Genomic DNA, 24809 nt, shown 5'->3' with positions numbered 1-24809 from the left:
CACAACCTAGACCCACTATCTAAATGACCAGTGCCCTGTAACAAAAACCAACCCTAAAACAACGCTTTGTCGTGGCAGCTTTTTACCTTCTTCCCTAAAGCAGCAGTTTGCAAAGTTTCATCCCTGAGAACTTCCAGGTGATTACACACCGATCCAAAATGCAGTCGTGACCATGTATTGCCATCTGCGTTGTTTTCTGCACCAAAGCGAATTCTCTAGTGAGGAGGAGTCACAGTATCTCTACAGGAGTCTAAGAAAAATAGAGAGGCCAAGGCAAAGGGAATAAGAAGAAAGGATTCTGGGGAGAACAGGAATAAAAAGAACTGAGTTCACGTAAACCGGGCCCCTCAGAGGGGAGAGTACACTGTGGGAAGTATGTGAAAGCACTGGGATGGGGGTGCAGGTATCTGGGGAGACCCTAGGGCCCATGCAGAATCTGTTATCAGCCTGTTTTCACAGAACCCCAAATCTGAGCCCAGTGGTTGTTTTGTCCTAGAGTATCAGCCCTAGAAACCTCACTAAGCCACAGAGATCCAGACTGCAGGCTCCCGTGCCAGGGGGCAGGACCCAGGGCTGGGAGCAGCCCTGTGGCCAGGGATTCAGCAGAGATAAGGGCAGGAAGTAGGTCAAAGCCTGACCAGGGCTCAGGTAGGGCATCACGGTGGGCAGAGATGGCAAGAGGACAACCAGGTGAGCGGAGGGAAGAGAAATGTCTCTGCGGCTTCTGAGAAGACAGGATCTCAGGGCTAAGGAGAAGGCATTCACTTTTTCCTTGTTCCTGAGGGTTGGGAGAGGCTTTGAGGGGTTGGGAGTGAAGAATGGGAGTAGATCAAAGAGGCTTTCCTTGTTTTCTAGAGAATGTGGCTCAGCCAGTCCCATCAGGAAAGGGAATGGCAGTAAGGCCAAAGAGGTGGGAGATGGTGGCTCCAAAGAGGGAGCAATGAGGGAGGCGGGGGAGAATAAAAGAGAAGTGCATCATCTCTGTGGCAACGGCCTGCTCTGCAAGGCCAAGGGGACCTTCTGCGAAAGGAATGGTGGGACTTTCTAGGCAGCGAGGGGCAGACCCTAGGATGCAGCCCAAGTCAGCTCTGAGGCCCCAGCCAGCAGGTGTTGCCCTTGGGTAAGTTGTAGTTTGGCTGGTGTGTAGCTAAAGCTGGAATGGGTCCTGCTCTAAGTTGTTTTTCTTCCCACCCCTCCTCTCTCTGCCTTGTTGAACTTTGGTTCCCTCTGTTATCATCTTCCCCATGTTGAATCACCCTAATCTCAGGCTGAAGAATGCTGGGGAAGCGGAGAGTCACTGGCATGGGACACAGGTCACTGGAGGCGTCAAGGACTTCTGTCTCCCTGAGCCTTCCCACCGCCCTGAGGGTGGGTCAGAGCAGGGGTGGGCTGCCTTGACTTTCCCCCGGGGAGGGGAGGGCAGCTGATACAGGGAAAGAACAGAGGAGCGTGTGTGCTGAACAGATGCAAGATAGACCAGGCAGAAACGTGTACAGCTTTGCAAACAGTTATCTTCCCACTTCCCCGAGAGTGACGATTGGTTGCGGTGGTGCCCACTGACCTGGTGTCCTTCTCTTCTCTGAGCAGGTGGGGAGAGATGGGCTTGACCAGGTGTTGTTGCAAGAGGGGTGGGTCTGCAGCAGGTGGGTTGTATGGCCCGTCCACAGCCCGGGCTCTTCCCCTCTCTCTGCCCTGCTCAGGTGATTCAACAGGCCCTGCATCGACAGCCCAGCACCGCAGCTCAGTATCTGCAGCAGATGTACGCGGCACAGCAGCAGCACCTCATGCTGCAGACGGCCGCCCTCCAGCAGCAGCACCTCAGCAGCGCCCAGCTCCAGAGCCTGGCCGCTGTGCAGCAGGTAAGGATTAGAGGAGTGCCACTGATGCCACCCAGAGTCCTAGTAGTTGCAGAAGTGAGAGGAGAAGCAATGGGCACTGCACAAGCGTGCCCATGCATTCTCTCACTGGATCCTCATGGAACCCTGTGCAGGAGGTACGATGGTCATCGGCGCCCTTGACAGATGAGGAAAGAGGCTCTGGGAGGTTAAGCACCTTGCCCAAGGTCACACAGCTCATGAGTGGAGCAGCTCTCAGCCCGCCAAACCCAAGGGAAGAGTGGGAGAGGCCTTCCTCACCGCGTCACCACACCACAGGGACGGGACTGACGGTCAGGAGGTGTCCACAGGAGAAGGCCATTGCCTATTCAGCTTGCCTGTCTGCTTTTAGTGGCTGAGGGAAAACTCATCATTCATTCATTCACTCATTCGTTAGATAGAATATTTTATGCACCTACTGTATGCCACGGTTCATGTCAGGCACTGAACATACCGTAGACCCTGTATTCTTGGAGCTAATAGTGGGGAGACAGCCAGTAAACAGAAACCCAAATAGACAAAGAAACAAAATACCTAAATATTTCCATTGTGATAAGCTCTGTGAAAGAGAAGAGCAGCCTGCTGTGACTAAAGAACGAGGGTGACCTTAGATAGGGTGGCCACGGAAGGCCTCTCTGCTGGACTGGCTTTGGTGCTGATACGTGAAGGATGAGAAGAAGCTGGCCGAGGGGAGGGGGCAGGCTGGACATCCCCGGCAGTATGTGTAAAACTCTCCCCTTGGGAGCCAGTGAGCCAGGTATGATGGAGTGGGGCGGAGCAGAGGGCTGAAGAGAGCTGGAAGCCTTGCTAATAACCATCGCTGACAATTTGAGTGCTTATACGTAAATGCTGTGCCTTGTGTAATCCTTTCAGCAGTCCTACAAGGTAGGACTGTTATTATCTCTCCTCTGTAAAAGAGGAAACTGAGGCACTGAGGAAACTGAGGTTACACAAATAAGGCGGAATGGGGGTTTGACTCCTTACCACTGCCCTGTAGTAATTTCTTGGGGCGTGATGGGGGGAGACCTGGGACTCTGGTGATTAGACTTGTTCTTTTCTAGGCCAGCCTGGTTGCTAACAGACAAGGGAGCACTTCAGGCAGCAGTGTGTCTGCACAGGCCCCAACCCAGCCATCCTCGGTGAGTAGGATGGGGAGCAGTAGGCAGAACCCACAACTCTTGGACCAGCTCCTTCCTTCTTGCCCAAAATGCTCGAAGGCTCCCAGACCCAGTTATGGTGACTCTTTAGCCGAGTAGAATCAGGTGGTCCTAAAGAAGGCTGAATCCACCAAGGGACAGAAGAGGGGGAGAGAAAGAAATGGATGCAAGGCACAGAGTCAACCCACAGAACCTCTGGTTTCCTATTAGTTGTGTCTCTCTCATCAGATAAATCTGGCAGCCTCTCCAGCCGCGGCCCAGCTCATCAACCGCGCTCAGAGTGTCAACTCAGCAACAGCCTCGGGCATCGCCCAGCAGGCTGTGCTCTTAGGCAACACATCTTCTCCGGCCTTGACTGCAAGCCAAGCACAGATGTATCTGAGGGCACAGATGGTGAGTACCCAGCCTGGGCCAAGGGCAGAGAAGGCGGGAGCTGGGAGATTAGAGAAGTGTGGGGATTAGAGAAGGGGGGGGCAGAGATAAGGGTGGAATAAAGGGGGAGGGGGACTGAAAGGCTGCGGGAGAGCTTGGTATAGGCTGAATGACTCAAGGACAGGTGGGGTTCCAAACTGAAATAAAGTTACCCATGATGCCTCCTTTCCTTCCCCTCCTAGAGTGAAACAAAACTGTCCTCTTATCAGAAACCATTCCCTAAAATTAGAGTAGAAAATGCAGGAGTCCATGCCCAAATGGTCTGTACACTTAGCCACGTAAGATAAACAAGTGCACAAACATCCGCGTCCTCTACAGAAACGGCGTCTTACCTCAGTGTGACCGTCCTTGCTAATGCTCAAGGGCCAAAGGTCCATTCCAGCTCAGAGGGTGAAGGTGGCAGCCAGCTTCAGGACATGTGCTGCCTCCACTGCCCTCCGAGCCAAGTCCCCAGTGTAATCAAGGTCACCCTATCCACTGTTAATCAGATGGGCTCGTGTGGGCCAAATGGACTCAGAACGGCACCGGCCCTGGACATGCACACCTAGACTCTCCCCTTTATCCCTGTCCCTAAGGGGTACACAGATCCTTAGGAACCTAACAGTTTCCTAAGAGTTAGAAGAATTTTCTGGAAAATAGCAGCATGGGCCCTAGGAGGCAGTAACATCTGGCTCTAGATGCTGGGCTTGGATCACTGTGAGTCCAAGCTCTTATCTCCCATCCTGGAGATTTCTCCCTGGAGCTCTTTGACACACTATCCTGACGACAGTAGAGTCCTACCCTTCCCTTTGCTCCTGTGGCCAGAATTTGACACCTGGAGCTTTTCTGGTCTTGCTCCAGCACTTCCATTCCTGAATCTGAGTTCATTGTTTGAGATACAGCTCCACTTCCAGGGACTAGCCTCTAGACAGACAGTATAGACTAGACTTCTACGCCTCATTGTGACACCACGCAAACCCTCCTTTGTCTTCAGTTTGCTCATTCTTTCGTCCTACTCAACTGCCCCAACTGGAGTCCCGAAGCCTGTCTGCCTCCCTCCCCAAAGCAGGACATACACGCACAGAGGAGCTAGCGTAGGTACGTCACTCAGACACCAGCATGTCCACAGTGACACCAAGCTGGACCTGCAGGGGTGGAAGTGTCATGCAGAGACCATTGTGTAGCCTGCACCCTGTGGAAGGAGATGCAGACACGAGTACAGCTCTAGGTGCTCTGCTTCCTCTACCATTGTTGTCTCTACACACACACACACACACACACACACACACACACACACACACACACGAATCTAAATTTGACTGAAAAATGACCAAATGACCTTTCTGGAGTTGAGTCCTGTTCTGACCCCGACCTGGACACAGGAATGGCTTAGACTTTCACAATGGTCGTAGGGCACCTGTCCCAGTCCAGGCTCCTTGCTCCCCAGGATGCTGTGGAGAGAGTGATTATAGAGTGTCCTGTGAATGTAGGTGCCCTCGAGGATGAGCTCCTCACAGAGGCTTCTGCAGTAAACCTGACTGGGGTGCAGTCCCACAGTGGCTCTGCCCCAGCACCCCTTCACGGCTCAGCCTGGGTAAGGACGCCACGAGCCTCTTGAGATTTTCAGGTGATCCCCTTGGATTCCTTCCCTTTCTTGCCTCCCTATTTCCCCATATCTGCTCCCTGGCTAAACTGTTCTGTCCTGTGGCTGAGCCCACATGGGGCAGGTAAAAGGCGCCTCGTTTCCTGTGATTCCAGGCCCAGCCAGGTAACCTGGTGCAGGTAGCTAGGAGCCTAGGCGGCACTGTTCCTTTGTCCCCTCAGCTCATCTTCACGCCCACGGCCACCGTCGCTACTGTGCAGCCTGAGCTCGGCACTGGCTCCCCCGCCCGGCCCCCCACCCCCGCCCAGGTGAGGATTCCATGCTTGTGGGAGGGCAGGGGGGTGGGCACCCCCCTAAAGGGGTACTGACACTGGGTATGGGCCCAAGCCCTGGTGGAGCTTTAAATCTTTGGAAAGGCTGGGATCTTGTAGGAAAGCAGGTAGGAGACAGGACTGCCCGGTGCTCCCAGGCTTGCTTTTTCATTCCCCGTTGGGAAGACCTCAGCCACTCTTCACTCTGTTCCCTCACATAGGTCAGGAGTCAGAGAGTAGCATGCTGAGGTAAGCATGACTGCCAGGAGTGAATGGGTAGTCACTGCTGCCTTACAGCCTCCCTAGGGTAACTTCTGCTGCTGTTGCTTTTTAAGTGGAAAATCCCACTCTGGTTGCACACGCTAGCACCTCTAGGAATCAGGGAAAATGCCATGGAAGAGGGAGCAAAGATGAGTCCTAGGTCTCTGCCTTTTGCTGTGAGCGCACAGAGACTGCAGTGTCTGTAAAGAGTCTGAGGACAGCCTGGGAGAGGAACACGTTCTCACCCCCATCTACCCCTCCCCAGCTACAGAACAGGGACCACAGGGAGAGCATTTGGTAGGAAGATTCCAGGATTTGTCAGATGCGAGCCTGGCACAGCCTCTGTGTGTCCAGCAGAGGGCACCAGGGACCAGGTTGAACAAGCGGCCCAAACCCTTGTAAACTTGATTCTGAGAACAAGCTAATCCTTTGCTTGGTGGCCTTGCTGGTCAATTAACTTTCACATTTGCCCCGGCCTTTTCCAGTATGGGAAGCCCCATGTCCTGTTGTATCTGGAAATTCTTATTCTTTCTAAGGGGTATGCATCCCATCCTGACAGTTTGGGGGGCGAGGGGAGGTAACAGAAGGCGGAGGGAGCCAGCCTTCCTGCCCAAACTGCCCCAGCCTGGGCAGTCTCCCCTTGTTAGGTTTCAATTTCTTCTGCTGATGGATCCAATCACTAGCACTCGTTCTTGTGTCCTTTAGAAACTCTAGCTGCTGTTGGTTTCTCTTTCAGCCCCTAACTCATTCTCTCTCTCTTTCTCTTTGATTGTACAACCATCCTGTTCAGCCATTCCTGGATCCATCCCTAACTCCTTCCCTATCTTAGTTGTGTGTTGGCATTGCTCCTAGCCACATTCTCTGGGCTCTTATAGATCCCTCTTTTCCAGGTACAGAACTTGACCCTCCGAACACAGCAGACACCAGCTGCAGCAGCCTCGGGCTCTACCCCCACTCAGCCTGTCCAGCCCAGCTTGGCCCTGAAACCCACGCCAGGTGGTAGCCAGCCTCTGCCTACCCCATCACAAGGCAGAAACACTGCTCAGGGTTCCCCCGCAGGTGCCAAGCCCGGCATAACTGACAGTGTGATGGAGCCACTCAAGAAAGGAGATGGCAACAGCAGTGTGCCAGGGAGCGTGGAGGGCCGGGCTGGGCTCAGCCGGATGGTGCCTGCTGTGGCTACCCACCCCCTCATTGCACCAGGTAAGGGCTCCAGGAAGAAGGATCCTATCCCAGAAAACTCAGAAGGACTGTGGGGCAGGAAAAACTTTCAAACTTTTTTCCCCCGTGGACATGCTAAGATGCTAGCCGTATGTGTGTGTCTCTCCCCTCTTCCAACCTTGAGGTGTTCATCAGCGCCTGATTCTGTTTCATGCTTCTAGTCTAGCTTTAAAGAAAGAAGCCACATCAGTTGGAATAAATGAGTCCTTCTTCACAGTGGGCAAAATGGTGGATCTCAGAGTTACACAATCATAGCTCTTCACTTTGAATGAGTGGACATTGGCAGGGGGGCTACTTTGAAATTCTCCAAGAGTCAGCGAAAGGGATAAGGGCTTAGCCAGAGGCACGTAAGAACCACACAGGGAGATGAGGAAGTGGGAAGTTTATTTTCTCATCGTTCAACACACATTTGTTGACTAATACTTGACAGTTTTGGTTATGCCAAGATAAATAAGACTGGGGCCTGCCCTCCAAGGAGGGCACAGTCTGGAGAGACTGATGAGTACAAATGCGGGTATAGTGTGACACGTGCTATAATATATGTGAGCTCTGAGTGCCATAGGAACACAAGGCACTAGCTGGCCTTGGGGAGAGGAGCCAGGAAAGGCTGCTCTGAGGGTAACACGTGAGAATAAATCTAGCAGATAAAAAAGAAAAAATCCAGCTGGTTACTTGTGAGGCAAGTTCTCTGAAGGTGATGAATCAGTATTCCCTGGGGCCAGACTCCTTTCCCTGTCTGCTAAAACTCTCCCAGAACTGCCTCTTGTAGGCCATCTTTAATGAGAAAATCTGCCAAGAGCCCTAGAAGGCTGACTTATCAGTCTAAAGAACAAGACCAAGCTGTGATAGCCCAGACATAAATATAGTGGTGGACCACACGGCTTTGCACTAAAGAGAGAAGAATCACCCTGGTCACACCCGTAAGACAACCACTGATCCTCTGTCTTCATCCGGACCATCCACTCTATTTTTTTTTCCTGAAAACCTACTAGATGCTTATTTCTAGATTAGCCAAGATGGTGAAAATATGATTCCTTACCTAGAGTGCACAGTCAAAAGGAGGGAGCCAGATATATAAGCAAATCCATTCGGTTTCATAAATTCTATTATAGGAGGAAGTATGAAGTAAGTGTGAGGACAGATGGTCCTCTCAGCGCCAGGCAGGATGGGTCAGAGGTGCTGCCCCTCCAAAGGATGGCACATGAGTCTTCAGGTGTGAATAGTTTACTCTCAATAGACAAATGGGCGAAGGTATTCAAGACAGACAGACAGACGAAAGCGCAAGTCGAGTGTTATGACAGTGAACTGGGAAGAATCTGAATTAAAGTCCTTCATTCGCCTTTTTGAGGTTTCAAGGACAAAGGGTGCGTCTCTGCCTCCCAGTAGTCACTACATTGCTGAGGAAGGCACCGCCCTGCAGAGATCTCACTGCTCTGTGGCTCCAGGTGTCTTTCCCTCTCTGGCACTGCTTTCTCCAGAGATTAGTCCAGCCTCTTCCTTTTGTGGAGAAAGAAACTGAGGCTCAGAAGGGTAAAGACTGGGGTTCTTACAGTGAGTTGTCGGCAGCGTGGACTAGAGCAAAGACCCCAAGTTAGCATTTCTTCTACCTTCTCATTCAACCTACAACCCCGACAGCAGAATGAGAATCAGTTGCATGTCTGGCTGAGTCCGATCCTGGCTCTTTATCACCAAGCCATACTTGCCTCTCTCAGTTCTTACAGTAATTTGGGGCTTCCTAGGCCTTTCTTATTCCTGACCCAAACGAAGCTCAAAGAGTCTGATGGTTCTAAGATTGTTCTGGGGTCTACAGGGTCTAGTAGAGAGCTCTCTTCTCTTGAGCCTGGAAAACGTGAGCACCGGTGAGTTACAGGCTGGAGTCCAGGGCACCAGGTGTGGCCTGGAACTAATAGTATGTGGCTATACACAGTACAAAGACCAGTGGTTCCATAGAAATTTCTATGGAGCAGCTGTGAGTTGCAGACCACAAAGACCCTCTCCCCAGAGACACAAATCAGTGGGCTTTGCATTTTTTCTTACTTCCCTTCATCCCCTTCTATTCTTCCTTTCTTCTCCCACCCCTTCCTCTCAGTAAACCCTATGGTTCCACTCCCCACCCCACCACCTCCCAAATGGAAGGCAGTGGGAGGTTTAGGGTGCTGCAGATTCTCTCAGGGCCTCTGAAACAAAAAAAGAAAAAAGACTGTAATAACCCTCACTGCCTGATGGGGAGCAGCCTGGAGCAGCACCTGCCCTGGGCTCCCCAGTTCCCCAGGCAGAGGTAACTCCTGGCTTCCTGCCCAACCAACCAACCCACTGTAAATGGACTGAGCGGTCAGAGCGTGTGCGCATGCGTTGGGGGGGCACTTTTTTTGTTTGTTATTGGAGCATTTTTTGAGCTGGCTGGCCGGTTGCCCCCAGGGAAAGTAACCAGTGGAGACTTGCGGTGGGGAAGGGGGGGTTTTGGGGGGAATACAGCAGAAGGGAATCTGCTCTCCTGAGGGCTGTGTCCTCACAGAGCAGGCAAATGCTCTAGTCCCAGCTGGGACTGCTCCCACTGACAGCTGTTTGGGGGCAAAGCCCCTCCCCCATGGCAAGCTCCCTGCTGTTCTTGCTCCTGTCACCTTGGCAACCAGCTTCTTTAGGCTCTGCAAATAGAAAAGGTCCCTTATGCCCTGAAAAAAGGGTGGGTTGGTTGGTGGGGGAGGGGAGTAAGGGGCGGAGAGCAGAGCCTAAGAGGTTGGGCTTCTCAGTGACAAGGGACTGAACAACGGAGGGCAGAGGAGAGGCAGGCAGCAAGGTCCCATGGGCCTGGCCGCCTGGGAAGCTGAGTCCTGACGGAGCTGGCCACAGCTCCCGATAGGAGGCTCGGTGGTTGGAGTTCTCATTCTAGTGGATCCATTCGAGGCCTGGGGTGCACACTCAGGCCCAAAGGTGAGGAGAAAGTTGCTGACCGGGAGAAAGATGCTGTGATAAAAGTGAACTTTCTGGTCATTGAAAATCCTGGGCCCTTTTCACACAATTGTGCCGCAGATGCAGGTCTTTGTTCTGTCTCCTCATCTCTCCGCGGGTCTCCTGGAGGAGAGAGAATTCTCAGTTGGGAAGGCCTGCCACACAGCAGCTTTGTTTGATCCCAGAGGGGGTTTGTGTCGGGGAGTGGTGGTTTCTGTCTGCCATAGGCTTCACAATGGGAGGCGGGCTTGCTGGTTCCAGGGATCTTGGGCACTATATTCCCCTCCCAAAGCAGCTGCCAAACTGTGGGGGTAGACACTTTTACTTAGAGAATCCAGGAAAAATCAAAACATGCACGTGGGCCTGTTATCTAACAATTTTGATGTTAGAATCATGCAACCAGCCGTGAAAGTCATTTCAACCATCCACTGTAGGACCAAATTTAGATTCCTAAGAATCTCCTCCTTATATTAGGGAAAAACCTCCACAGGGTATCTATCAGTGGAGCAGTTTGATATTTTGCTTAATACTATCCGTCACCAAGGGTGTGTACGCATGCATGTGTGTGTGGGGGGGGCAGAGAGAGAGAGAGAAAAGGAGAGCCAGAGAGAGAGAGAGAGAGAGAGAGAGAAAAGGAGAGAGAGAGCGTTGACTTGATACACAAAAGGTCTTGGAACCGCCGAGCGTTCTTCTTTCCTGAAATTCTTCACCCTAGACTTCTATTATGCGAGTGTATATTACTTCCATGGTTACTGACAGCTAATAATAGTAATTACCAGTTAGTGAACAACCATATTGCAGGCACTGTACTAAATGCCTTACCTACATATCTCATTTAATCCTAACAATGATTATTCCATCTCACAAATGAAGAAGATATGGCTTAGAAAGAATAACTGTCATCCACAAACAGTTTTTCTCTCTTTAATTGTTCAACTCGACAAATATTCATTTAGCACCTATTACGTACCACACATAATGCCAACCACATGGGAGTTACAGAGATGAACAAGTTTAAATGCCAGTAGGGGTTGTGGAAATTTGAGTTGCACCTTGAAAAAAATGAGTAAGTTTCAAGAACTGAACAGAAGGAGGATTATCTCAGCTGGCACTGGGAAGCACCCACATCCAGAGAGGCCATGTGTGCGTGTGACCATCTGTTCATGTAGGTGGGACCTGCTCCTCCTTCCTTTTCCCTACCCCACTGCCATTAGTTGTCAAATGCCCAAAAGACCTTCAGCCATATCCCCCTTGTGTTTCATTCCAACACTTACTTATCCCCCAGAGGAAGCTTGTCTGTTCTTACGTGTCAGACCCCTACCACCTTTCCGCAGATGACTTCTCCATAGGCATCCATCGCTGTCCTCACCTCCTCCCCCCTAGATGGCCACCTGTCTTTAGGATATTCCCAGTTGGATATCATCCCACCTGCATAGACATGTTTAAAATTTGGACAATTCATAAAAACAAAAACCCAGAAGTCTTCCTCTACGGAAAAGTCCCCTTTCCTACTTCCTGACCGCTGCCCACATTCGTGGGGTATTCCTGTACCCCAGGCTCACAATCTCAGCCTTATTTTGGCTTCATTTTCCTTCACCAGAGAAGCAGAGTGTTATAACGGGAAAAGCATAGGCTTCTGAGTTAGACCCGGTTTCAGACCCCAGCTTTGTCACTTTCTAGTTTTATGACTATCATCAAGTTACTTAATCTCTGTAAACATCAATTTCTTTGTAAAACAAAGATCGTTGTATTTACCACACTGCAAAGATGAATGAGATGGCCCGCAAAGGTAACCGGCACAAGTAGGCTCAGGACAGAGGCTTAACTGATCGCCAGGTTGTGCTGCTCACAACTGCTAGAATCATCTAACTCAGAAACATTATTTCTTTCTCATTTAGAAACCCTTCACTGTGTCCTTATTTCCTACTTTTTCAGGAAATACCAGTTCCTACTTTGCACTGCCTAGTCCATAGGAGAGACGCAATAAATAGCACCGTTAATGGCTTCTGATAGACTGACCGACTCAATGGGAGCCTTCAGGACACTCTCCACATTGCCCGTTGAACCCCTCGAATTGCTCATGGCTTCCTCACACAGATCCCCTGCCTCTTCTCCCCCACTCCGACCCCTTTGTGACTTACTTGACCTGTCACATACCTTTTACCTCCCACCTTCTGGCATAATACTGCCCTTTTGTTGTCTGTTTCCCAACATTACTTTTAAAGGTCTCACCAGTCTCCACTAATCCTGCAAGGCTTGCCATTTTCATGTGTGCTTACTGACTTCTGTTATTCACTTGCCCGGCGGCATTTTTTGAGCATTTGTTATATGCAAGCCACCGTGCCTCATCTGTCAAATGCATTCGATTTTTCCTTAACCTACGGCACTGTAGAAGTCACTTGGAAACTACTCTCAGTTCTTGCTTGTAAAATGGGAATACTGCCCATCTGCCTCAGAGGCTTATTATAAGGAACACATGAGGTTCAAATTATAAAACTGCCTTGAGGATTTCAAAGCAACATACAAATAGCAAGTAGTATTTCAAGACTAGCTACCATTTGTTGAGCGTCTACTAGGTATAAACAAAGACAGTGAATTTCTTTGTGGTTTAAACATAATAGTTCATTTGATACTAACAACTACTCTATGTGGTATATATCACCATTTACAGAACTGGAAATGAAGATTCAGAGAGGTTAAGCAATTCATCTAAGACTGCACAGCCTAAAGTTGGCAGAACCAAGATTCAAACCAGATCTGTCTGACTCTAAAACCCATGCCTTCAGCTACTTATGCTGTACTATCATCCCTCTGCCATGGGTGAGGTACTTTCTTTCTTTTTTAATGCTCCAAACTGCCTAATAAGGAATCCTGCTCACAGAGGATATTTGGTAGTTTTGTGAGGTGCCTGCAGAGCAGCCCTAAAGACATGAAAGCGTAGGTAGACCACCATAGAATGCAGTTGGCAACCCTGTTTTTATAACCCAGTTTCCTGTTACAGGGAAACTTCCCTTCACTCTACTTCCCCTCTCATATTCCTCCTAATCCTCAGCCCGCAGGGACTGCATCATGGAAAATTTATGTGGCTGTGGCTTTCGGTTTTCCTAAAAGGAGCTTCCTTGTCTATGTATATCACACTCTGACCTTGAGAGTCAGCCTCAGTTACTCCCTGAGGCTCCATCAGATGAGACACTTTTGGAGATAAGCAGCCTCCTGAGGGTGCTAGCTTCATTTGGACGCAACCTAAAATTGCCTCCTCTTCTGGTTCCTCTCCCATAGACACCCTGGGTTCAGCTGTACAGGATGCCCTGTAGGTTCCTGAAGGCACCACGGTAGTTATACCTCCAAGTCTACCCACACATGCTGTTCCTTTTATCACCTTCCTAACTCTGAATCGTGCTAAACATTTCCCCTGGGAAGTCTTCACTGCTCTCCTCCCCAGGCTGAACCCCTTTTCTGTGTTCTCAGTATTGTCTGCTTACCTCCCATCATAACATTTACCAAGTTAGGCTAAGAGAATCTGTTTACCAGCTGTCTTTTTTACTAAACTGTAATCTATTCTAGGGACCATGTTTTAGCCAACACTAAACATAGTGCTTGGTCTGTAGTGGGTGCTTAGTAATGTTTATTGAGTGAATGAATGGTTGAAAGGATCTCTTCACTTAACTTTCTAAACCTTGTAGAGTAGTAGGTAGTAAAAAGTTATGCCATTCCTCCCTCACAGCCATCCTCCTCTCGCCCATATTCCAGTAGCTCCAAACTCTAGTCAATGATTGCCAACTTCTAGAAAAATAAGTATAAAGGCAAGCCTGCAACCTATGACTGGGACGGATTGGGGGGCTTGCAGCTCCCATATACTTTGGGACAAGAGTCCCAGCATTTCCTGAAGAGCGAGCTGTTTCCTACATACTTAAAGCTTTGAGACCAATAGAGATCCATTACTGATAAGTGAACAGTGGACGCAGTGAAGGGGGCATGTCAGTAACCCCCCTCAGAGTCAGCCCTCCCACTTAGGGGACCTCGATCCTCTTGTTGCTAACAACCAGCCTTTTGGAAGCAGTGAACTAGCCTGTCTCATTATAAGAAGGCAGTTCAAGGTTAGAGCACCACACCATTGCCTGGAATCTCTCCTTTTGGCTGGGCCCTAATTCATGCAGGCCCCAGGCCAGCCCCTCCTCTGCTCCATAACAGAAAGAGCTGATGAGGCCTTCCCAAGCTATGGGAGAGATCCCTTTTGTTCCTTAGAAGCCATGAACTTTCCAGCAGCAAGGCATGGGGGAGCCACCATGGGTGCAAGAAAGAAATGAAGCGCCTGGACCTTAGGAAAAAAATAAGAAGAAAGGTCCGGAGAGATTTCTGTGCATTAATGTTTCATAAACTGATGTGCCATCCTAGCTACAGGGAAGAGTGGCATGGCCTCCTTGGTATCATGGCTCAATGGGAAATGCCTTCTTTCACCCACCACCCAGACCGAGCGGGGAGGGCTGCAGGAGGGAGAAGAGTTCACTGATCTTACCACGATCAGCAGCAGACATTCGCTAAGCATCTACAAACGGGTAGAGTGTTATGTTGGACAATGTGGAAGGTAAAACAAACACAAAAACCTTCCAGTTAAATTAAAGCACATCTTCTAATTAAAAAAGTGAGAAACATAAGACATGTCTTTGACTCAAAAGCCATATCATTTGGTTGGATAGACAGGAAATAAACCCACAAAAGGAGGAAAGTAGTCCATTTAATTTAAGCTAAGACACCACTGATTGTAAGATTCACCATAATTTTTTTAACTCTAAGGAAGAAAAGCACTGCCAATGAAACCATCATCATCAACTGTATATGCATCCCAACTCAGAAGATGTTAAAATGGGGGGCATAAGAATCAGTGAAATATATATATGAGATAGTACACGTTACATCACAAATGAATCAAACAAACAAAACCATTCAGGAATTCTCAGGGGAAAGCCCATCCCTGAGGGTTAAGGCAAAGAGGGAGAAAACAGGAGCTGAGCCTGGGCCAAAGAAACTTATGGCTTAGATCACTAAAGCAGAAGGAGGGCACTCCAGAAAATGGAAGCACTGAAATTGAAGCCCCAACATCACGGGATGTGATGTTTCATGGACAATGAGCAGAGCAGTTAGGGTGGGTTGAGGATTCGTGCAGGAAGGTAGTGAGCAGAGGTGGGACAGGAGGAGGGTCTCCAAGAAACCAGAATGCCGATGAAACCCAAATGGTCTGTGGGGCTACACCCATCTCATCCATGTCCTGGCTCTGGAGAGGACAAGTTTCATGGGACAAACAAGCTGGAGCTCTACCATGTTGTTGTTCACTCATTCATTCATTCATTCAGCAGTACTATCTACTAAACGCAACGTACTTTGGAGGAAACAAATGAATCGCATCAATTCAGCCTACTAAAGGAGATACGCCATTTACTGAAATAACTATGAGATTGGCATCATCATTACCCCCATTTTAAAGATGATGACACAGGTACAGAGAGGTCACATACCGTGCCAGCATCCCACTGCTGGTCAGTGGCAGAGCGGGGATTCAAATGCCAGCATTTTGACCCTAGAGCCCACACTGCTGGCAACGCTACATTTCTGAGGGCCGTGCAAAGCAGACACCTCCAAGCAGCTCAGAGAAAGAGCAGGGAAAGAATGACAAGGAATTGATTTGTGACACTCTAGACAGTGTGAGATAAGGCATAAGCTCTGTCCAGGGGACAGTGAACGGTAAAGATTGCTTGGCTCAAAGAAATAATAAAATTTAAATGTTAGTTTATGTTGTAAAAAGGTCTTGAACACCAGGGCTCCAGCCAGCCACAGACAAAAGAGAGCCCCTGATGGCTTCTAATCAGGGATCAGATCTCTGCACCAGGAAGATTGATTTTCAGTCATCCTAAGGTGGATCACAGAGAGAAGAAGCTGCAGTCAGAAAGACTCATTAGGAGGTTATTGCAATATTTTAAATAAAAGGACTTTCGACCCAGCATAATGCTGGAGTTAAAACATGGTACTTGCTTTTCATTAACCTCAAAAGGTTAAGGATGTATACTCTACCAAAAATACCTTGGGGTCTTTGACCTATGAACTTACCTAAGCTTTCATGAGCTTTGTTTCCAGCCTTGGCATATGCTAGCATCATTTGTTCTAAAACAATTGCCTTCGGTTCCCATGAGCCTTACATGGTGGAGGAGAAAGTGGGATAGGAGGCCTGGCACGGATAGAGAGCCAGGGGGCCAGCAGTTGCCTTTCCCAGTCTTGCTAAACAAATGTGTATTGTCCCTAACTATACTCTTTTTTTTAAGATTTTTTTTATTAGGGAAGGGGAACAGGACTTTATTGTGGAACAGTGTGTACTTCCAGGCCTGTTTTTCCAAGTCAAGTTGTTGTCCTTTCAATCTTAGTTGTGTCGGGCGCAGCTCAGCTCCAGGTCCAGTTGCCGTTTTCTAGTTGCAGGGGGCGCAGCCCACAATCCCTTGCGGGCGTTGAACTGGCAACCTTGTGGTTGAGAGGACGCACTCCAACCAACTGAGCCATCCGGGAGCTCAGCGGCAGCTCAGCTCAAGGTGCCTTGTTCAATCTTAGTTGCAGGGGGCAGAGCCCACCATCCCTTGCAGGACTCGAGGAGTTGAACCCGCAATCTTGTGCTTGAGAGCCCACTGGCCCATGTGGGAATTGAACCGGCAGCCTTAGGAGTTAGGAGCATGGAGCTCCAACCGCCTGAGCCACCGGGCCGGCCCCTGTCCCTAACTATACTCTTTATGTTATAGAGATCTAGAACCTTTTTCCTCATTAATCTTTCTTCATTTAAATCCAGAATTTTAAACTATCTTCCTGTGATAGTCACCCCATCGAGTTGTAAAGCTGGAAGAGCCTTGAGTGACCACCTGGCCCAAACCTCTTGTTTCATAGGTAAAACTGAAGCCCTGAGAAGGCAAAGGACCTGTCTCAGGCCACGCAGCCAGCGAGTAGTGGGACATGCCACCAGTCCTCTTAGCTCCTCTGACCTGCACCATCTCCAGCTTTCACGTCGGATGGGCAGCCTCTAGAATGACTGTTTCCAAGCCAGGAATACATGATTTTATAACAAGGGAGAAAAAGTTTTACTTGAGTTGCAGTAAGGATGCCCATCATTCTGCAGGTCTTTTGGCTGCCAGAGCCTAACGGCACGGCGTGGCATCTTCAGTATTTCTTAGGTGCCTTCTCAGCAGTTTGCCTGATTAACAATATTCGCCTGGTTGTGAAGTTATGAGCTTATTCAGCGTGGAATTAGAAGGCAAGGCTTAGGTTGGGGTCAGGGGCAATTTATAATCACCAAATGCCTGCTGGCAATTTCCACTTGGACGTTCCACCATCACCTCAAACCCAACACATTTTTCTCAAAACCTCGTCACCATCCAGCTTTCCCTCCTCTGTCATTGACTGGCAGTGTAGCCCTGCGGGCCGTCCATGTTCCCTCTTTCTCTGCCCACAATAGTCAGTCACCAAGGACCGCTTCATTTTTCCTTAATGCCTCTTATTTCTGTCCTTTCCTTTCTGTTCCTCTTGGTGTTCTGCTTGGGATTCCCTGTTGGGCTGGGATGAGATAGTTGGAAACTTGCATGTAAATGGATGAAATTCCACAAGGGACTTCCCTTGACTCAGTTTGAAATCTGTTTACTTTGCACCTGTAAGCAGCACAGTATCCTTTTAAAATGTTAGCTCGGGACCCAGAATTTGCCTTCATCCTCATCAGCCCAGAGCCTTTGGTTGTAAAAATCCATTTGTGAGCTTCCTGCTGTGACCCTTGGTGCTTCTCTCTGCTGGCTCTCCAGCTGTGGGAGTCTCTGTGCAGGGCCACTTTTAGGCAGGACAGATTTAGCTGAGCTGTCCTCATGCTAAGCTGGCCTGGATGCCACTAGACAGAGTGAGCGGTGTTAGGAAAGTTGATCCCTGAGCTGAATTTCTTGGCTCCCTCACTGTATACAAGGCATGAGGTAGAAGCTGAAGGGATTACTAAAAAGTATAAGAATCCTCACCTCAAAGAGTCAGTCTGGTTAAAATGGAAGAAGAAAAGCCTAGCAGCAAATGGCTACAAATGAATTCCACTCCAGGACAATGAATTTACTTACTTAACACCCATTAACATCAGGCACGACGTGAGATGCTGGAGAAGGAGATGTGTGATAGTTTTGACCATAAGGGGTTCATAATCCAGAAGGGAAGATAGCTAAGAAACAATTATAGCCCACTGTGAACACGTTGTTATGATAAAGGTAAGCGCAGGATACTTTGAGAACCCAAACCAGGACTGAAATAATAATTTTAATTGTAGCTAGAAATGATGGAACCTGACTGTGTGCGGGCACTGTGCTGTGCACATTAGGTCATTTTTCTCCCATTTTATTCACATAATTTATTTCTTATTTCATCCTTACAACAACTTTCTGGGCAGGAACTATTCTTCTTTCCAATTTTTAGATGAGGAAGCTGAGGTCTGGAAAGGTTAAGCACCCAGAGCCCCAGGTGCCCCAGTATGTAACAGAAGGAACTGGTCCAGCCCTGGTCTGCCTCCTGCCAGAGTCTGAGGACCACTGTGTGTAACTGGCATTTCCGGGAGGAGGCCAGCCTGGGCAGAGCCAGAGGGTGACTGAGAACCAGACAGACAGACCTGGCTTGGGCAATGGGAGGCTGCACGTATTGCAGGCATAGAGAAAAGTGAGCAAAGGGCATGGAGGAGAGAGCAAATGCGGTGCACTAGAGAATCCAGTGTTTTTCAGCACAGCAGGAATGATCAAGGAAGGCTTCACAGAGGAGGTGAGTTTTGCATTGGGCTTTGAGGGATGGCCAAAGGCCTAATGTTTCAGCATAGGAAGAAAGCAAGAAAATGGAGAGAGAGAAAGTTGGGTCATGGCAGTGACCAGGCCAGGCTCCAGGTGAAAGATGAAAGCAAGAGACCCTGAGTTCAGGAAGCCTTCTTTATGTGGATGTGGGAGGGATACAGTTGGGGGACACAGCAGAAGATGAGGTCAAGCCATGCCACCTAACCTGGCCTTTTCCCCTTCAGCCTATGCTCAGCTACAGCCACAACAGCTCCTGTCGCAGCCATCCTCAAAGCACCTGCAGCCCCAGTTTGTGATCCAACAGCAGCAACAGGCAACGCAGCAGCAGCAGCCGACCCCGCAGTCACGGCCCGTTCTCCAAGCCCAGTCCCACCCCCAACTCGCCTCTGTCCCTCCGAGCGTGGCCCTGCAGCCCAGCCCCGAAGCCCACGCCATGCCGTTAGGCCCAGTGACGTCCACCCTGCCTCTCCAGTGTCCCACTGCCAACCTGCACAAGCCTGGCAGCACTCAGCATTGTCACCCTTCCACGCCGGACGTGGGGCCTCACAATGGATATCCCGAGGGCCTATCCCACACCCCTCAGCGCAGGTTCCAGCATGCCTCAGCTGTCATCTTACAACTACAGCCTGCTTCACCAGTGGTGAGTAAGGCGATCCCAAGGTTCAGGGCACAAACGGGGCAGGGGCTGGTGGGGTACACAGCTCAGGAAATCCCACAGCCCCCACTGGGCTGTGTTTCTGGGTGGGCTGAGTGGTGAAGTCCTCTCTGGGTATTCCAAGAAAGAAAAGGGGCCTCTCTCTAATTTGGGGCTGGCTGAATCTTCATGTCCTTGCCTTCTACCCAAGCTCCACGGAAACAAGGGACGTGTCCACAATGTAAAAGGCAATTCATGAGCAGATCGTCTCTGTCCTGTCCCTTAACAGCCACAGCAGTGCCCCCCAGATGACTGGAAGGAAGTGGTACCTGGGGAGAAGAGTGTGCCTGAGACTCGGTCTGGCCCGTCGCCACATCAGCAAGCCGTCGTCACTGCCATGCCTGGTGGCCTGCCTGTACCCAAGAGCCCTAACATCCAGCAGTCCCCAGCTCACGGTATGAAGTGTAGTGGGGCCCTTGGGAGAGGGGAGAGAGTCGCCTTGCTTGCCATCCCCTGGCGCACTTCACTTGGACATCTAGAATGGGAACGGAAACTATTGTCCAAAGAGGCAGCAAGGAAGCTGGGTAGGTAGAAACAGGGGGAAACGAGATGAACCAAAGATAAAGACCCGGAAAGTATGAGGATAAAAGGGGAGAGCAAGAAAAGGAGACTTGAAAGTTCTAGGTCCAGACTCTAAGGCTTACATGTCATTGTTGTCAGATGCATCTACATATACATATGCCAAGTTGAGAGTTCAGGCAGGTCTCCAGTTGTCTCAATTCTCTGCTTCATTTGGTATGAGAAGAAGTTCTTGAAATTGGAAATATGACAAGATGGCTGCGTAGATTAAAATAAGGGAAATGCCTAGGGGAAGTACAAGGCGATTCAGAGTGAGTTCAGCTCATGGAAAGCATCTCTGAAGCAACAATGCTCAGCTCTAGGATCCCCATCTGTCTGCCTGTCATGTGAGTGCCATGACAAGTGGACTTTTCCATGACCTGGGTTTCAGGAGGCTCTGCTGGGTCCCTCCATCCTGAGGGGAGAGTCACAGCAGTATCTCTGCCTTTGCAGCAATCCATTTGCTTTCCTTCCCCTCTCTGCCAGATCTTGGCCCAGGTCTCAGTGACATTCTGAGCCATGGGCCCCCTACAACTCAGGAAGGCAGTTCCAGTCATTGGACTGTGCTGGGGTGGGGGTGGGGAGAGCCAAGAGAAAGAGAGTTTGGAAACTGAAGAAGGAGAAATGAGAAGAAAATTACTTTAGGACAAAGGAGGGCGGTTATATATGTCCTTTAATCAATGGAGGACGGGATCAAGGAAAAGGAAAAAAAAATAATATGGAGAAAGAACATTCGAAAAAGTAAAACACAAGAAAGAGATCTTCCATTTTCTTGGCACACTTGCAAGATAAGGGGTTCACCATTTTTGAAAAGCGGCCATTCCATTGTGGAATTTCTCTAATTATCAGAAAGCCACTCTTCAAGTTAAGCCAATCTGCTGTCCTGGAACTTCCACCACTGTTTGTGATTCTGTCTTGTGAATTGTAACAGAGTCCATCTCCTGTAGTATTTGTAGACAGTTATGTTTCTTTCCTCTCCCTCCCGAGAGAGAGAGAGAGAGAGAGAGAGAGAGAGAGAGAGAGAGAGAGAGAGAGAATGAGAATCTCCAGACTAATTATCTGAGAGTTTTTTTCATTTTTTACCTATCATATGTCAAAACCTTCCATTCCTTCCATTCTGGTCATTCTTGTCGGGTCATGCTTCCACCTTTTCATTAATTCTCTGAAAGTATGATCCTCAAAATTAAGCACATTAATTCCGAATATAAAAAGCCACTAGTCACCATAGGAGGGCACCTGGACCTAGCTAGCTTTATAAGCCCTTCAAGGGGCAGGACCATTTCCAATATCTGCATGATATGGTAGGGAGGAACTAAACTGTGTTGAACACCTACTATGTGCCAAGTACTGTTCTAAGTTTTCCTTTAGTTACTCATGATAGTAACCCTGAGAGAGAAATTGTCCCCGTTATTCAGAGGAGGAAATGAAAATTTCGAAGAGCCTCCAGGTCACACGGCTAAGAAAGGGCAACACCATGACAGGCTCCAAGTATAACTCCCTCACCTTCCTTCGTCAGGACATTGTACTCGTGGCTCCACATCTCATGAATTTAGCCCATAGGTCCAGACTAGCAAGAAAATAGTAATAGTTAATAGCTAACATTTACTGAACTCTCTCTGCCAGGCTTTACATGTATTTCCTCATTTAATCCTTATAGTAACCTTCTGAAGTAGGAACCATTTTAAAGATAAGAAAACTGAGGCACAGAGACACTACATAATGGGGCAGGAATGCTTCATATCTAAATTTTGTTATTCATTATATTAACTCTTCCGCTTAACTTTGCCATCTATAAATTATATAGCATGTTTTCTCGGGTCTAGCCAATTTGCTGATAGAAATATTCAATAGGACCCGTACTGAGGACTCGTGCCCTGTCTGCAGGTTGGTGATAATCAACATTCTTTGTTCAAATATTTGTTATCGACAACCCCTAAATGAACCGACATTTGCCCACCTTTCTCTATCTTGTTTATAAAGCTCTCAAAAATCTCTTCCTGAAATCTAATCAAGATGATATACACAGAACAATCATTCTGCTCCCGCAGTACTATCTCATGAGAGAAGTAAGCTTTGCACGGTGGAAACAATTGTCAACTACCTAAGACTTAACTGTATATCCATTCTGTACATGTTTGAATGCCTGTTCTGTGCAAAGCACTGTGGGATGGTAGGTAATGCAAAGAGAAATAAGATCTGTGCCCACCCTTCAAGGAGCTTAAGGTCTACTGAGAAAGATGAGAAATGAACAGAAAAAAAATGTATAGTAAAAACTAAAATGTGATAAATGCCATAGAAGGATTATGGGTAAATGCTATAAGAGGGAAAAGTTATTACCGAGTAGAGAGTATCAGGATAGATTGCAGAGAGGAAGTAGCATTGTTCTAGAGCAGGGGTTGGCAAACTGCACCCCAAGGGTCAAATCTGGCATATCACCATGTTTGTACAGCCCAGAAGTTATTAATGGTTTTCACGTTTTAAGATGTTTAAGAATCAAAAGAAGAATAGTATTTCATGATACATGACAATTATATGAAATCCAAATTTCAGGGTCCATAAATAAAGTTTTATTGGAACACAGCCACACTGATTCATGTACGTGTTATCTGTGGTTGCTTTCCTGCTACAACAGCAGAGCTGAGTAGTTGCAACAGAGACCGGATGGCCTGCAAAGTCTAAAATATTTACTGTCTGGTCCCTTAACAGAAGAAGTTTGTCGACCACTGTTCTTGAGTCTAGACCTTGAAAGATAGGTAGGACCTGGACATGCAGTATTGGGCATTCCAGGAGAGAGTAGTGGAGGTAAAGGTAGGGAGGCAGGAAAGTGTGGACATAGAGAGAAGTTGAGTAGTTGATCCCATGTTAGCTTCATTTATAAAACGTAAGTGTAAGAAATGCAAAGGCAGAAAGGGGAGGAAATGTGAATATTAATGAAAGAAAGCTTTAAATTTTTGAAAAATACTAGAGGGGAAAGAAGGGAATGGGGAAGAGAAAGGGAGCGAAGTAGACAATCAAGAAATATAAAATAAATGTAAAATGTGGAAAAAAGGAAAAGGGATGAGGCTGGCCTGAAGGGGAAATGCGGGGGTGGGTGGATATGAATGCTAAGAAAAAGGCAAGGAAATGGGGAAATGTTGGGAATAGAGGGAAGCCAAGCATGGAGAGATTCCTGCTGTCTTACTCAGCATAAAGCCTGGGAGAGGGCAGAGGGGTGGGAGTACTTGAGTCATTTTGTACGTCTTTTGTAACTCTACATCTAGCATTATCTACTGAATGAATGTGCTTTGCCACAACAATTCAGTTTAAACCAGTGTAGTTTAAGAAGAGGAGTAACATTTATTGGGCTCCAACTGTATGCCAGGCAGTACCGGCAATTAGTATGTCCTCAGTTAACTTTCACTGTAAGCCTAAAGAGTAGGCATTATCCCCGTTTATGGAGGTGTAGCTGGGTCACTTTGGTCATTACTTAACCTTTCTGATCCTCAGTTCCCAGTGGAGTGTATAATGACTACTTGTAAGGTTATTGTGAGCACTGAGAGTGCGTGCATGGAGGGAGGTCTTGACACATATTAAGCACTCAATTACTGGTGGTCGTTATTATTGCCTCTGAATTGGCCGAGGCGGGAGTCCCAGTTCTCCAAGCCACTGGGGACTTTGGACGCGGCAAGGGCAGACATCCCCGTGGCGTCGCGTTCGCCTCCCAAACCTAACCCTGACCTCCCTAACCTGCGGCAGGCCCGACAGCGCCTTGGGGACGGCACGGGGCGGGGCCAGTGCCGCGGCACAAAGGAAGCGCGTGGCCGGGCTTCCGCGCCGGCGCCCCGCCTCCTTGAGGCCCCGCCCCGCGCGGCCCAGGCCCCGCCCTGCGCCTCACCCCGCCCCCGGCGGAGGCGGCCGCAGGAGCTCTGCCGGGACGCGCGGCATTGTCTCCGCGGCGGCTGCAGCCCTCGAGCGCCAGCCGCGCGCGCGCAATCCGGCCGTTGCTCGCGCCCCCACTCGGCCTAACGCCTCCGCCGCTCTTTGTTGACGCCGGTTAGGCCGGTGCGGTCGGATGCGCCGCGGCAGCCCCGGGCCCCGGCTCGGAGGCTCCCGGCGGAGAGGAGGCGGCCCGCCCGGGCCCGGGACCCCGCGCGAGGCGGCGCCCGGCCGAGGGGCTGAGTAGGCCCCGCCCGGCCAGGCCCAGCCGGGCCCTGGACAGGTCAGTGTCCGTGGCGGGGGAGGGGTTCTCGCCAGCAGGGAGTCCGCGGCCCGCGCTCGTCGCGCTGGAAACCGGGCACCGCCCTCCGGTGCCACTCACGGCCCGGGCCTACTCGGCTGCCAGGCCGTGCCAGCCCGCGACTCTCGCCCTCGGCGCCTGGGAGGTGTCCTGCGCCTTCCAAGTCCGGGACCCTGCCTGCCCCGCACTCCCCCGGAAGCCGCTGTGTCAACCGTGGCGTGCCAAACGCTTCCGTGCGTCCCCGTCCCTACCCGGAGTCCCCGTACACCCCACCCCCGCTTCTGTCCTCCCGGGACGGCGGTTTACCCGGAGATGAACGGTCCGTTTAAGGGGCAAGGCTGCTGTACACCAGCAGTAGGGGGACTTCTATCTTGGAGGGCCTGCGGCTTCGCTGGAGTTTTGTTTTTAATCTAGTTCAGTCTCACGAGGTTTTTAATTGGATGGAAAGAGACAAGCTGTTCTGTATCTGTCCTCTCTTCCATTTTTAGAAGAGCAGAAGCGCCTTTTCTCTCCCATGCCAAATGCAGGTATACTATATTGTTGATTCTTTACATTAAACTCGGGATTTTGAGGTTATCCGTTTAAATTGAAGCCCACAGAGGGAATAATTTGCCCAAGGTCAGGTTGTAAACTAATGGTGAAGCTACAATCTGAACTCCTATCCCCCCTACACACTCCAGGATTGTTGGATGCCAGTCTATGCCTGTGACACCCTCATCCATC

At 49.4% G+C, this 24809-nt stretch overlaps 1 protein-coding gene across 6 annotated transcripts in view; it reads left to right on the top strand.

Moving 5' to 3' along the window:
- The window catches only part of PHC2 (polyhomeotic homolog 2), a 98304-nt gene that overhangs the window by 51140 nt on the left and 22355 nt on the right, over positions 1-24809 (top strand). For 2 of the 6 annotated variants that reach the window (XM_033113637.1, XM_033113636.1), the window contains 7 exons: positions 1701-1859; positions 2936-3013; positions 3260-3424; positions 5201-5353; positions 6508-6820; positions 18843-19258; positions 19542-19707. In XM_033113637.1, the coding sequence (XP_032969528.1) occupies positions 1701-1859; positions 2936-3013; positions 3260-3424; positions 5201-5353; positions 6508-6820; positions 18843-19258; positions 19542-19707 (1450 nt within the window). Of the gene's footprint in view, positions 1-1700; positions 1860-2935; positions 3014-3259; positions 3425-5200; positions 5354-6507; positions 6821-18842; positions 19259-19541; positions 19708-23800; positions 24069-24809 lie in introns of those variants that run through there. The other 4 variants (XM_033113639.1, XM_033113638.1, XM_033113641.1 and 1 more) reach the window with 3 other exon arrangements.

The sequence above is a fragment of the Rhinolophus ferrumequinum genome, chromosome 9 (assembly GCF_004115265.2).
Source record: "Rhinolophus ferrumequinum isolate MPI-CBG mRhiFer1 chromosome 9, mRhiFer1_v1.p, whole genome shotgun sequence".
NCBI lineage: Eukaryota > Metazoa > Chordata > Mammalia > Chiroptera > Rhinolophidae > Rhinolophus > Rhinolophus ferrumequinum.
The sequence above is the reverse complement of the archived record's forward strand: the minus strand, read 5'-3'. Positions and strand labels throughout refer to the sequence as shown.